General features: G+C 36.6%; 1 protein-coding gene across 3 annotated transcripts in view; it reads right to left on the bottom strand.

The window, feature by feature from the left end:
• The window catches only part of NSD3 (nuclear receptor binding SET domain protein 3), a 133283-nt gene that overhangs the window by 17690 nt on the left and 101624 nt on the right, over positions 1-13969 (bottom strand). For 2 of the 3 annotated variants that reach the window (XM_045286900.1, XM_045286899.1), the window contains exons 14-16: positions 13215-13388; positions 8298-8444; positions 4702-4858 (exon numbers count right to left, since the gene is read on the bottom strand). In XM_045286900.1, coding sequence (XP_045142835.1) covers positions 4702-4858; positions 8298-8444; positions 13215-13388 — 478 coding nt within the window. The remainder of the gene's footprint in view (positions 1-4701; positions 4859-8297; positions 8445-13214; positions 13389-13969) is intronic. The other variant, XM_045286901.1, reaches the window with a different exon arrangement.

Below are 13969 nucleotides of genomic sequence, written 5' to 3'. Positions count from 1 at the left end.
CCAACTGTAATTTTAGAAAAGTTATGTTTCTCTCCAGGCTCGAAATACAAGGAGGACCCAAAGGGAAAAAAAAAGTATTTTTTTCAAAGCCGTTAAATTTTTTTTTTTTTAACAAAACAAACTTATCGCCCTCAAAGTACTCACTATTACACTTAATACATTTGTCAAATCTGCAATTCCATTCTTGGAAACATTTTTCAAACTCATCTGTTTGGATGGCTGACAGCACCTTCCTAGTTTTTTCTTCACCTCTTCTACTTCGTCAAGTCACTGTCCTTTCATGTCCCTTTTCATTCACAGAAACAGAAAGAAGTCGTATGCAGCAAGGTCAGGTGAGTCAGGAGGATAGAGCAAGAGAGGCATGATGTTTTATACCAAAAACTGGAGCACTGAGATGGCTGCGTGAGCAGGTTGATTGTTGTGGTGGCAAAACCAGTCCCCTGGTCTGCCACAAATCAGACCGTTTGTTGCACTGTTATGCAGTCTTTTCAGAATCTCTAAATAGAAAGCTTGATTAACAGTCTGACTGGGTGGAACAAATTACAAATGCACTAAGTTGACATTTTCGTCCTTTGGAGAAGTTGACAGACTTCCAGAATGAGGTTTGTCATCGATCAACATTTCACCTTTTTTGAAGTGAGGAAACCACTCGTACAATTGAGGTTTTCCCATAGAGCTGTCCTAGTAAGCTGTGTTCAACATCACAACAGTTTCTGCGGCATTTTTCCTGAGCAGGAAACTAAATTTCATAGCTGCACACTGTTCTCTTAAATTAGCCATAAAAAAAAATAATAATAAGTTAGAGCTAAACTGTTTTCATGAAAAAAATTCACTGTGACCAGAGAGAACCTTCCCAGGTGGCACCACTGGATCCACTAACTCAGAGCGAGTTGCTCGATGATTGCCGAGCAGGAAAAATGCATACTACGAAGGCTCTGCTCTGCCCAGTATATTTCTACCTCATATTTAGGTATAAAGATTATCTCCTTCAAGGTAAAAGTTAATTTTCAGTACTCAAGAGAATAATTTTGGGAATTATCTGATGTTACAGTAAAGAATGACACTCCTGTTCAAATGAGTATTTTCTGCATCTCTAACCAACCAGGGCCAATACTTTTTGGACAAATGTTTCACGTTTTACAGCAGTGTGTATTTCTGAATTTAATACATATTAAATCATAATAAACATGGGACCACAGAGTGAAAAACATAATTGTTTCATGCTATGATGAATATCCCAGCCGTCACTAACTGAAGCCACCTATACATAGCACTTGATTATTTCCAGCTATTAGGCAAGTCGGACGCGGAGGCAGAAGGAAGCCAACCTTGGTGATTAGCCATAAAAAAAAAAAAAAGTTAGAGCTAAACTGTTTTCATGAAAAAAATTCACTGTGACCAGAGAGAACCTTCCCAGGTGGCATCACTGGATGCACTAACTCAGAGCAAGTTGCTCGATGATTGCTTAGCGGGAAAAATGCATACTACAGAGCCTTTTGCAGTATGATATTGTTAATATGAACAGTAAATACACGGAACTTACATTTTTGTAGACTCTTATTTGTATATGCCCAACATGTGTTTAACAAACATTGTATTATTTAGAAAATAAACAATGCCGTGGCTGCACGCCCAGAATTACAGTGAATTTTAATAAGCTTCATCTGAAAGGTACCCAGCTCTGTGCTGAGGAATCAATTAAAATCATAACTACGAGTCCAAGCTCAAATTGTTAAAAGAAAATATTTCATGTTTTCAGTTTGTACTTGGGTTTCCCTAAAAAAAAAAAAAAAAAAGGCTAGGAAAGTGTTACCGTGTATATTTCTAAGGCCACTTTAAAGTATAGAATGTGTCCATGATTACTGCACTCACTGGGGTCAGTTAGGATGAAGTGCATTTTCTCCTAGGGGTTGTTCCAGGTTTTCATATTTTCTCCCAGGAAGCTTCACATCAGAGATTAACTAGCTATTGAAAACAAACAACTTCATGTGGCCCAATTGGGCCAACTGGAAAGAAATACATTAAGAATTAATTCATGGATGGAAGTCTTTATAAAACATACAAGGAGACTCTGACCTAGACAAAAATTCTCAATGTGACCTAAACTGGAATACTGGTTTCGTCTTCTTTAAATTCAATGTGATTAAAACTTAAGTATTAAAATTAATTGAACCAGGTATATTTTCATACTCAACTTTTGTCCCTTAAAAGAAATATTCTGAAATACATGTAAAGGTCTAAAGGCTTCCAATACTTTCCTTAGGGATTTCTTGCTCAGGGATGTCTTATTTATTAAATGTTCAACTCTGAATACCTTCCCTTCTCTAGAAAGGGATGTGTTTTAAATTAAGCAATAAGTACTTCTTTTAAAAATTAAAATATGGCAGAAATGTATACTAGAAAATGCAAAAAATGTCTTCATTTATAATCTCATTCCTCAGACTAGTAAGTAAGCATGGACATAGTTCTTTCTGTGTATGAAAAACATTCTTATTTATATCTACATTGTTGCTGTTGTATAAACACATGGAATAACTGATCACAATGATGGACACATAACGGCACCCCTCCCCCCTGCCAGGGGGATGAACAAACAGAAACCATGGGGGAAGGGAGCCAGCGGTCAGTGTAAGATATGAAAATAATAATTTATAATTTATCAAGGGGTCACATTGGGGTAAATGTTGAGGAAAGAATGATGGCAACATATGTACAAATATGCTTGATATAATTGATGTATAGATTGTTATAAGAGTTGCAAGAGCCCCCAATAAAATGGAAAAAAAAGTCTATACCAATAAAAAAAAGCGATTTAACTATGGAAGCGTATGATACGTAAATACTGTATAAAGAAAACCACTAAATAAAGAGAAAACGAAAAAAAATCCACATGGAAACATATTAGATCTTGCTCAGTAGGCCTTTTAAACTAAATTATGTGTCTATCACAATGTCTTCATATATTGCTGTACAGAACTGCCTTCTCCTTTTATTGGCATCACGGTAGTCTACAGCACAGATGCTGCTGTTAGTTGCCGGCTGACATGTCAATTCTGATTCATGGATACACCATAATTTATTTGCCAAATTTCTACTGACTGAAAATTTGATATATTTCACATTTCTGCAATTGTAAGTAATACGCCAATAAAATCCTTATACACAGTTGTGCCTGTATGTCCACTCATTTTCCTTCAGATCCATGGGCCACAGGCTAGTCAGAGTTGGAAGTTTGATACATGATGCCAGACTGTCCTCTAGGAAGGACTCTTCCTATCGTTCAGCAAGAGAAAATTTACTAATCTCTCAAATCTCTGCCAATCTGCTCATTAAAAAAACAAACGTCTCTGTTTTAGTATATGTGCTGCCAAAGCGAGCACCAAACGTCTCTGTTTTAATGTGCATTTCTTTTCAATGTGTCTGAGCGTTCTTTCCACATTTTCTATTTGCTATTCTCCTGCAAAGTGGCTTTTTCACATTTTTCTAGTGAGTTACTTGTCTTTTTTTTAACTGAACACAGAAGAGCACTGATTTCACCCCAGTTTGGCATTTGCCTTTTTAAACTCTATGGTATTTTCTGCCAAACAGTTTAAATTGCTGTGTACTCAAATTGTCAATCTTTTTTTTTGTGTAAGGGATGTTAAGAGTTTGTGTCACTTTTTAAGGTCTTTAACCTCAATGTTCTTCCAGTCAAGTTTTTAAAAAATTATATTGATAGGCTAGCAGCATATTTAATGCATGTGCTCATTTCTTACTTAGCCAGCAGCGAAAACACATCCCTTGCTAAAAAAGTGACAGCATGTTTGCAATTCTATGGAAATATATTTTACGTAAGATTCTAATCAAATAGCAAAATTTTATTGTGCTATCATTAATAGTATCTATTTTCTTAGTAAAATTATGAGCATTGTATTCCTTAAAAGGCAAAGTGGAGAGCTATTTAAATACATGGATGCACCTGTTCAGAGAAGGCTTATTAAAAGTAGGCTCCTCAGATTGAGATAATTCATTCCCTTCAGAACTAAAGGCTCTTAATTAAATCCTGTTTCTTCTTACACAGACCACGGAGGCTTCTAGTTACAATTAAAATGGACCCAATTCAAGGGCAAAGAGAACTAAATAACGTCTTAGCTAGGATATAATGTAATCAATGTAAATATAATTAAAACAAACGAAAAAATGTCTACACTGTCCAATTAAGACTCTCTATTTTAAAACCTAGCAGTATCTACTTCATTAATGGAAGAGTAACATTCAGAACTTAAACACAAGTCAACTAAACCAAATTCCAACAGCAACGAAGCCTTCCAAATCACCCACAAACCCACTTAAGACCTGCTTTTGTCCTCCTCCATCCTACCTCTTGTCAAAAAAAAAAGGAACTCTGTTGCTAGGGCCCTAGTGGCACAATGATTAAAATATATTCAGCTGCCAACCAAAAGGTCAACAGTTCACCCCACCAGGGCTTCTGAAAGAGCAGGATGTGGCAGTCTGCTCTCATCAAGATTTGTAGCCTTGGAGCCCCCATGCGGACAGTTCTCCTCTATGCTTTGGGGGTGCTAGGCATCGGGACTGACTCGAGACTGGGTTTGGCATGTGTGTTGTGGTTTGGTGCGGCTCTGTCAACTACCACTTAAATAGATACTATGAACCTGTGTCTGAATTATGATAGAACATTTCTTTGCCCTTGAAAAAACTTGCCTGTAATTTCCCAATTTGACCCACACAATCTGCTTGTAATGTAGCTTCTTGCCAGCTTTACAGTCATTACAGTTCCAGCAGCCTTCTGGCATGTCTATGTTCAGGCACTCTGGGTGGAAGGAAGCTGGGCACGATTCACAGCAGAGCAATCTTCCACCTTGAAACAAATAAACAGTCTTAATAACTGAGAAGAGAGGAAAGAAGAAAAGGGACAAAATTACCTTTCGAGCGCATTACATTTGATTCAAATTGGGAGACAATGACAAAGGGATTGAGTCACACCCATAGTGATGGATTAAAATAGAAAGCAACTGAACAGATTTAGATGCTCCTTCCCTTTTGAGATCTTCAGCAGACAGACATTCAAAGCTTATGCATGGTACCAAAAATATTGCTCTGCTCTTTACCCCCCTAAAGTGTGGAATATTGGGGTATCCAGGTTAACTGGCCGCTAAAACCCTTAGCATTTAACAAAACAGGCACATACAATCTTTAGGCTGAGGAGATCTGAGAGCAGGTCTTTCAAAGCAATGCGTAGCAACTTACTTTCTTCTCTCCTTCAGAGTTAGAAAAAAAAAAAAAGCAACAGTCATCTTTATATTTTAATCCAGTGCAACGTTAACTAAATCCCTTTGCAGTAAAATTAGCAAGAGTGAAAATAGGCAATAGGTTTATCAGCTCGTTTTCCTTCACACACACACACACACACACACACACACACACACACACACACACAAAAAGCAAGCGGGAAGTATTTTGTTGGATGCTGAATTCATTATCATTACTTTTTCAGAGAAAATAAAGGACATCAACAGGCCATACAGCAGTGGTTTGCAACATTTTCATCATCAAAGATCCCCTTTCCTTTCCCAGTGGATCTGCATGTTTTCAAAATTTTAACCACCAAAAACTTCACTTTAAGAGAAGCATTTTTTTAAACTAACTGAAGAAATGCATAAACTGCCAATTAGAATGTCTGATCATCATAGCAAAAGTAGGATTATCACATTAAATTGTTAAAGTCACAGTCAACTATTAAGTAATCCATGCAGCCTTATTCTATGCAAATATATGGATCCTGTTAGGTTTTCAGATACATTAACCACAGTTCAAACATTTAGTTCGTGCGTCTTGCCTGACCTCATTTTGAGAACCACTGCTTTACAGCATAACACCAAGTAAGTATCAGTGTAGACTGAAGTATTATATGCAAGTAGGTCCTTCTCAGCTCTGTAACAAAATCCTATTCTAGAAAATATACAAAATGATCTATGGATTAAGACAAAAATAGGTGTGGCAAACAAAATATTTTTAAATTGCAAAGAAATAAAAGATTTCTTTGGGGAAGAAGGGATTAAGTATTTTTTATATTATTTTTATATGTATTTCAAGATATGCCATGACAAAGAAGGTTGCTAACCACTGAAGATGAAACAGAATAAAGACATTTACTGCAAAAAACAAAAAAAAAATCTTTCCATTGGAAAATCAGGTCTACAATCCCAAAGTGTATAGAATTTAAAGTCTCATAAGCAAAAGGTTAAGAGCCCTCTATACAACTATATCAAATAACATGCTCCAAACGTTTAGGTGTTCACTACCAATTTTCCCAAAATTTTTGTCTTCCCATATACGTCCAAGCTTCTAACTAATTAACATATTAAAGAAACAAAAAGAAAATCCATATAGAATCAGTGATGAGTTAAATTACTATATTTCCTCTGCTTAACAGCTTTTATTTCAACCACTGGGATTTTTTCCTTTTGTGTTTACAAATCTCAGTGTGGGTTGGTTGGTCCAATTCTCCAAATTAGAGATTAGTTGCCTGAGTGCCCTATGCCTAAGTAGGGAATTCTTCCATAAGTCTAAAGCAATATTAGATAATTCATCTTTCCATTGGAAAGGCATGACCAATAGGGACATCAATCTTTGCAATCAGCTATTAGAGGCTATATGATAATGCCCACATGGGCTGGACAGTTAAAAGGTTGGCCACTTTTAACATTATTTAATAGTCATTAATTTTAAGTCTTTCTTTTTAAATCATTTTATTAGGGGCTCATACAACTCTTATCATAATCCATACACACATCAATTGTGTAAAGCGCATTTGAATTTTAAGTCTTATTTCAGAGGAAATACAGACTCAGAATCACCAGTGAGAACCACAATAAAGATGTCAAAAAATATATGAGAAGTAGAAAAAAACAAAAATATGAATGAGCCACCTTGATGCTTTGCAAGAAAACTGCTTTAGGATGCAAGAGAAGCAAGATATGATTCAAGCTAAGCAAACAGAGGGCTCAAAATAATTTCAATTCATGATAAGGTCAATACTGAGTACTGAAAACATAGTAAGCAGCAATGAAATTAATTTAATTATATAAAGGCACCAGCAGAAAAAGAAAGCATTTCATAATTGCATTGGGTAGTCTAATTTTATTGCACTATGGAAAAAGTTAGCCCGATGTCCTAACTTTGTTTTGGAAGTAGGAGGTATCACCAACATGGTGATAGATAATCTGACTTCAATAGAAAAGCAAAAAACAATACTCTCCTCCCAATCTACTTCTCTATAGGTTCTAATCAATTTGTGCAGTTACACTTTCTTTTAGTCTTGGGTTGCCACCTGATGTCTGACAAGAGCAGAGATACAAGCAGGCAACACAAAGAATGAAACAAAAGCTTGTCTTCCTATGTACCCACTCACTCTACATATGATATATCCAGATAAAAATAAGAACTTCTTTAAACATTCTGAAACTGGCCCCGGACCCTAATAAGAATGTATACAGGAAAAGGCCTTCACCTATATCAAGCTCATTTCTTTCAATCACTGGGATAATAACTCCCCCTTGTTAATACATGGCCACTGAATCACCTTTTTCTTTTAATGCAAGTAGGCTATATAAAGCTACACACAAGATGAGGCTTTCTTCTAGGGACTAAATGAACTGGGAGAATATCAACATGCATTTAACAGTTAAGTCTCTGTGGCTAAAGAATAAGCAATTCTTCAATTAATTTGGGTTGCCTTCCTACAATCCATATTTGGAGTACCCTCTCCAGCTACCTACAGATATTATCTATGAGATAGGCAACTAATTTTCATAGCATCTTAAGCAGAACAAATGATAAAATATATTGTAAAGGCAAACCTTTAAGTATCAGTATCTTAGCATCCATCTATGTACTATTGTATTCTATATGAATGGTAGTCTCCATCAGGCAAAAACAAAGAGCCTTAGAATGTTCTATATTAAACAAAAGCCCACTCTTAATTTGAATAACCCAGAGAGATATGAAATGTGTGAAAATTCACTCTTTTTTTTTTTTTTGGTGGCCCGTATGGGGATAAAACCCAAAAATTCACTTTAAGGAGAAGAGAAGGTAAAATTTTGTAGTCATGAATTATTTTAAGCCCTTTTTCATAAATTTGCCAGCCATGTGAAGAGACAGTCACAACTACCAAGGCAGGGATTACCAAAAGCAACAGATGGTGCTTGACAGGCATAATACATTTCCCCCCTTTTTTCAAAGAAAGAAAAAAAGGAAATGCAAAAATAAAAGCAAGAGAAAAACTATTTGATTATTACCTTTCTCATATTTCTTTTTGGAAGTTGACGAAGAAGGAATCATAGGTAATTTCATCAACTCTGCACGATTTGATTCATTCAGTAGGTAGTGGGACTTATAGGCATATGAACTGAACATGGGGTCTGAATGGTCCTGAACTATCAGCCCTATACGAAACAAACAGAAAGAGGTGAGCTGCAATGAAACTACCCATGATTCCATGAAGGGGGAAAAAGAAAACAACCAAAAAAAGGATGTAGCTGTACTTTAAAGTTAGGGGTAAAGGGGCGGGGCTAGGGAAGAGAATATGAAGAAAAAGAAAGATCTGAAAGAAAAGGTTTTCTGTAGTTATTAAAGGGAATTTGGGCTATTCAATTCTTTATCCCTACATTCCGAAAACAAAAACAAAATACAAAAAAGCCCCCAAATTGTTGCCATCCAGTCAATTCTGACTCATAAGAACTCTGTGGGACAGAGCGAACTGCTCCATAGGGTTTCCACGGCTGTAAATCTTTACAGAAGTAGAATGCCAAATCTTTCTCCTTCGAAGGAACCGGTGGATTCGAACCACTGGCTTACTGCTTAGCAGCCAAATGCTTTACTCAGTGCACCACCAAGACTCCTGTGACCCTATGTGGGAACCTATATGCCTCAGAAGAAACTCCAGATTCAATTGAGGATGTAAACGGCGTTTGATGTCATACTGAAAACTCCTGAAGAAAATAAAGCTAACATTCTTTGCTAAACAATGAAACTTTATTAATATGATGAGGATTTTCAAGAAGCTATAATTTGCTACCTTTACTAAAGACATGCAAATTATTTTACATGTTGGCTGCCCAGCTATAAAGTGATTACCAACCTAAGGGTTTATTAAAATAAAAAAATAAATAAAAAACAGTCCCTTGGAGAGCTACCTAGTTTGAAAAGCAACACAGGCTGTGCTACAACCTATGCCTATCTTCCTTCTCCAACTCTCTGCCCTCCATCCATTCAGCTCCCTCCTAACCCAGGGGTGTGTGAGACATTTTGCCCATCTCCATTCTACACTGACCTGGGATTTTACTAGGCAGAGTATAGCAGGCTCATTTAAAGATCATTTTGAGGTGAGATAAGAGGTTTGTTTTTCAAGGGGTTGCCATTTACTTTCTTTTGTGGGGGTTGTTTCATTTGGTGCTACCCTAACAGAGATAGATTCAAGATCTATCTCTGACCCAGATGAAAGAATGGAACTTGAAATTGCTAACAACACAATGTTCAAACAGAAGTCAGGCAATGTCAAAATAAATTGTACACATTCATAGGAGGCAGTGTTAAGCAAAAAACATGGCCTTTAAAAGAAGATCAGGCATAAATAAACGGTAGTCTTTTACTTAGAATTTATATGACCTTCAGTGATTCAATCAGCCTTCAGTCTTCTCATCAGTATAAAATGGGGAAATAACTTTAAGGCAACTGGAAATTCATTTAAATAAAGTGCCTACTACAGTTTGATTTATGCATGCAAAATAAATTATTATTACTAATTTAATGAAGGGAAACCCCTAATCTAATCTATTCTAAAGTACCATCAAAGCAAGGTAATTTACCTTTTCCTTTACACCAACCTCTAGATAAAAGAAAATGCTGAAGGTTATATAAACCAATGAAAAATGTCTTGAATGTTTCCTATCGTACCAAAGGTTAGCTGGAGGGTGTGGAAGAAAGCAACGGTTCTCTCTAAACCAGCAGTTCTCAACCTGTGGGTCACGACCCCTGTAGGGGGCAGTCGAACGACCCTTTCACAGGGGTCGCCCGATTCATAACAGTAGCAAGATTACAGTGATGAAGTAGCAACGAAAATAATTTAATGGTTTGGGAGTTCCTGTATTAAAGGGTCGCGGCATTAGGAAGGTTGAGAACCACTGCTTAAACCTTTCTTAATTTTTTTCTAGAAATTTAGTCCTTCAGAACTAGCTTAATGATTTTAAGCAAGTGATAAACAATAATGAACCCAAAGTTCTCTGATGTGGGAAAAACTCTAGGAGGCAAGATGCAAACTCCAAACTAGCCAAATGCTCTAATATCAAAACACAAGCTTACAGTGTCCCTTTCTCAAATTTACTGCACTGAAATCCACACACTCTCTGCCATCATGCTGATTCCAATTCATAGTGATCAACTCATATAATCCACTACACCATCAGGTTCTCCTGACTACATTTAACCAAACCCATTGTCATTCAAGCTGATTCCAACTCAGAGAGACCCTATGCAGGGTTTCTGAGGCTTTAAATCTTTAAGGAAGCAGATAGCCTCATTCTTGCTCCCGCGGAGCTGCTGGTGGGTTTGAACCACCGACCTTGCGGTTAGCAGTTCAACGCTTACCCGACAGTGCCACCAGGGCTCCTTAGGTCTCTTTAAAAAGGTGGCCTCTATAAATACTGAAAAAAGAACACATTATATGTTTACTTCTGAAAAGTTTGTGCATAATTAAGCCTTTTCAAATTCCAACACCTGATTGTTTATATGCTATTTTGAAAGCTGGTAAGAAAAAGGAAGGTTTTGTTTACTGCACAATTTTTTTTTTACTACACAAAGTTTTACAGTGACACATATGGAAATTAATATAATCATCACTATAATTTACTCTTAAATAAATCTTTCAGAATAACTGCCATATTGATAAAAACCGATATTGATTTTGTTGTTAAAACATACCCTCCCATTTTTATTACTCTCAAATAGGTTAAATTTAACAAAATGGTTAGAGCCAGATAGACTATTTTCTACAACTCATAGATGGGGAATATTTCATTCAGCATAAGTGTTTTATAGGTTCCCGCATTACAGCATTTGAAGGGAAGTCTTCGTTTGCATGCTGATGCTACCTGACTCATTGTGCCCAAAGGTAAGCCAATGTGATAGTTATGAACTTGGCAGTTAAAATGTTGGCTTGGTGATATGTTTATAAACTGCCAGTAAACGCGACTAGGAAGGACAGACTACAAAGAATTAACATAATAGACTTTCTTATTCACTGTGGTTAATTGCTTTAAAAGTCTCTCCAAGTAATTTGATTGTTCACTATTTCTTTCTACTGTCTTAGAAATGGGGGGGAGATGGAAAAAAAACTAGTGTTGCCTTTTTATTTCTTTCCCCTATCAACATCCTGTCACCTTAGTAATAGCAAAGTGACATGAAATATTTCAAACCTACTCCTCCATGTGCCAGTCCCATTTCAAAGCAGGATACAACTGTAATTGCTCTAGTAAAGAAAGCCTATGCTTCTCCTAATGGCAGGCAGCCCAGTATGCTTACGCAGTGAAAACTGTGTACCATGGGCCTGGCTGCTACATCAAGGACTCACCTTTGACTCAATACTTTACTGCCCACCTCTTCTCTTAAAAAAAAAAAAAGAAAAAAAAGAGGAAGACAGATACAAAAGTAAAATAAGCAAAAGCCTACCATACCACATCAATTCTAAAAAATACTCTCACCAAATTAAAAGAACTATCTCCTAGAGCAAGACCAAAAGAAAACAAAAAGAAATATGACACGTGCAGCCCAACCCATCTAAAGCCTAATCCTCAGTATAAGCTAAATCTAAACTGAATAGGTCTGATATGCCTTAGTGTCCTTACAAATGTATCACAATAAGGGAAATTATAAAAACACTTAAAAGAAGCAAACCTGCATTAGTTTTTTTAAATAAAATTACTATATATACTCGTGCATAAGCTGAGTTTTTCAGCATCTTTAATGTAGTTTTTGTGGTAAAATTAGGTGCCTTGGCTGATATTCAGGTCAGTATACACTCGAGTATAAATGGTATTTTTTAAGCAAACATGCATTTGAGAATATTAGTTGGTTTCTAAAATGTTTAACACCAGAAAAATGTTTTATGATATTTCTACAGATGTGATAAATTTGGATGCCCATACCCCTACACCATATTCAGTTAAAGTTGGTTCTATTTTCTACTAATTAGGAAGTTGAGTTCACTGACATCCCTCTCCCAACCTTTGCCCAGGGACAAAGTATTATTATTAGTTAATATGAAGGCCAGATCAATCTCTTGGCATATTTTAATATCAACAGCTGGCAAGTAAGAAAGCCTGTATAGCTGGCCCTTAATTAACACCATGATATATGCTGCCTTGGTTGTATCTCACCAAGCCTCCATTAATGCCAGACCAAAACATTATGATAATATACATCAACAATTAAAAAATAAATGTGCTAGCTTGCTTTTCAAGTGAAATCTCAATCAGTTGAAAGCTTTGGATTAAACATCCTGATATGGGAATGGTCTATAATTAATAGAAGAATTGTTTATAGAGAAGACAATAGATCCTCTTTGATGTTCCTAATAGAAAAATGAAGAATTTATCTATAATGTTAGGTTAACTATTTTTTTTAAGATCTTAATTTCACTTATGGAAGAATGAATAGTTTGACAATTTGGGTGTGTAATGTTATAAAAGGAATTATAAAAAGGAACTGTATGGGTTTTTTGGGGGGGTGGGACAGAGCACCGGGCATTTTTATAATAGTGATCCTATTTTGTACAATACTGAAATGGTTGCTATGGGATATTATGCATTTGTCAAAACCCATAGAACGCAAAGAGTGAACCCTTATGTCAACTATGGGCTTTAATTAAAAACAGGTGTCAATCATTATCAGTTCATCAAGTTTAACAAATGTACCATACGATGCAAGATGATTTTTTGTTCAATTTTCCAGTGAACCTAAGGCTGTTCTAAAACATAAAGCCTATTTCAAGACACTACAAAAGGAAGTGAGATGTTATAAAATGGAATTCTGCACTGGATGGGAGACTGAACTGGAGGACCTGAGTTCACTCCCAATGCTGATACTCTATTTTAATAGGGAAGGGGAATATGCCAATGTACTCAAGGAATAGAAAAAACAGTGAAAGGACTGATACTCACCTCTTGCACAAACGAAACAAAAGCCTACATTTACAGCAGCAGAAGAATTACTGCTCCGCTGGGAATGATTACTACAGATGAAAGAGCAGGGGGACACCAATTTGCTCCCAGCAGCAATGCAAGCATCTCCTAAGTGATAGGCAACTGGACATCGTAAACACTTCATCATGCGGCCTGTTTGGAGGTAAGTCAAAAAAGAAATCTATATAATAAGGCATCAGCTGGATATAAAATTAAGTATTTTGAAGTTGGGTTTCTCTGGGTTCTCACACAATACTGACTTGTTCGATAAAAATGTTTCTTTGAACTAACTACAAGCTTTTCTTTCTTGTGTTTTGTTTTTGTCATGGGTTTGTTGTTGTTTTACTGTACATTGTTGCTTGGTTTTGCTCTGTCTTGTTTTTGTGCATGTTATAATCTCCTCAGGTCTGTCTAAATAAGACAGGCTGGATGAACAATCTGGAGGAAAAAACAACGGGACCGACAGTTCCTGGGGGACATGGGAGAGGGAGAGGTGGGGGGGAAAGGAAGTGTGTTAGCAAACCCAGGAACAAGGGAACAACAAGTGATCCAAATTGGTGGTGAGGTGGGTATGGGCCTCCACTCAAGTACTCCCTCAATGCAAGAATACTTTCTTCAATTAAATTGGCATTCTGTGATGCTCACCTTCCCAACACAACTGCTGAAGACAAAGCGGGTGAATAAGCAAATGTGGTGAAGAATGCTGATGGTGCCCGGCTATCAAAAGATATAGC

Source organism: Echinops telfairi, unplaced genomic scaffold (genome assembly GCF_000313985.2).
Source record: "Echinops telfairi isolate 266 unplaced genomic scaffold, ASM31398v2 ScPeMD7_9;HRSCAF=40, whole genome shotgun sequence".
NCBI lineage: Eukaryota > Metazoa > Chordata > Mammalia > Afrosoricida > Tenrecidae > Echinops > Echinops telfairi.
The sequence above is the reverse complement of the archived record's forward strand: the minus strand, read 5'-3'. Positions and strand labels throughout refer to the sequence as shown.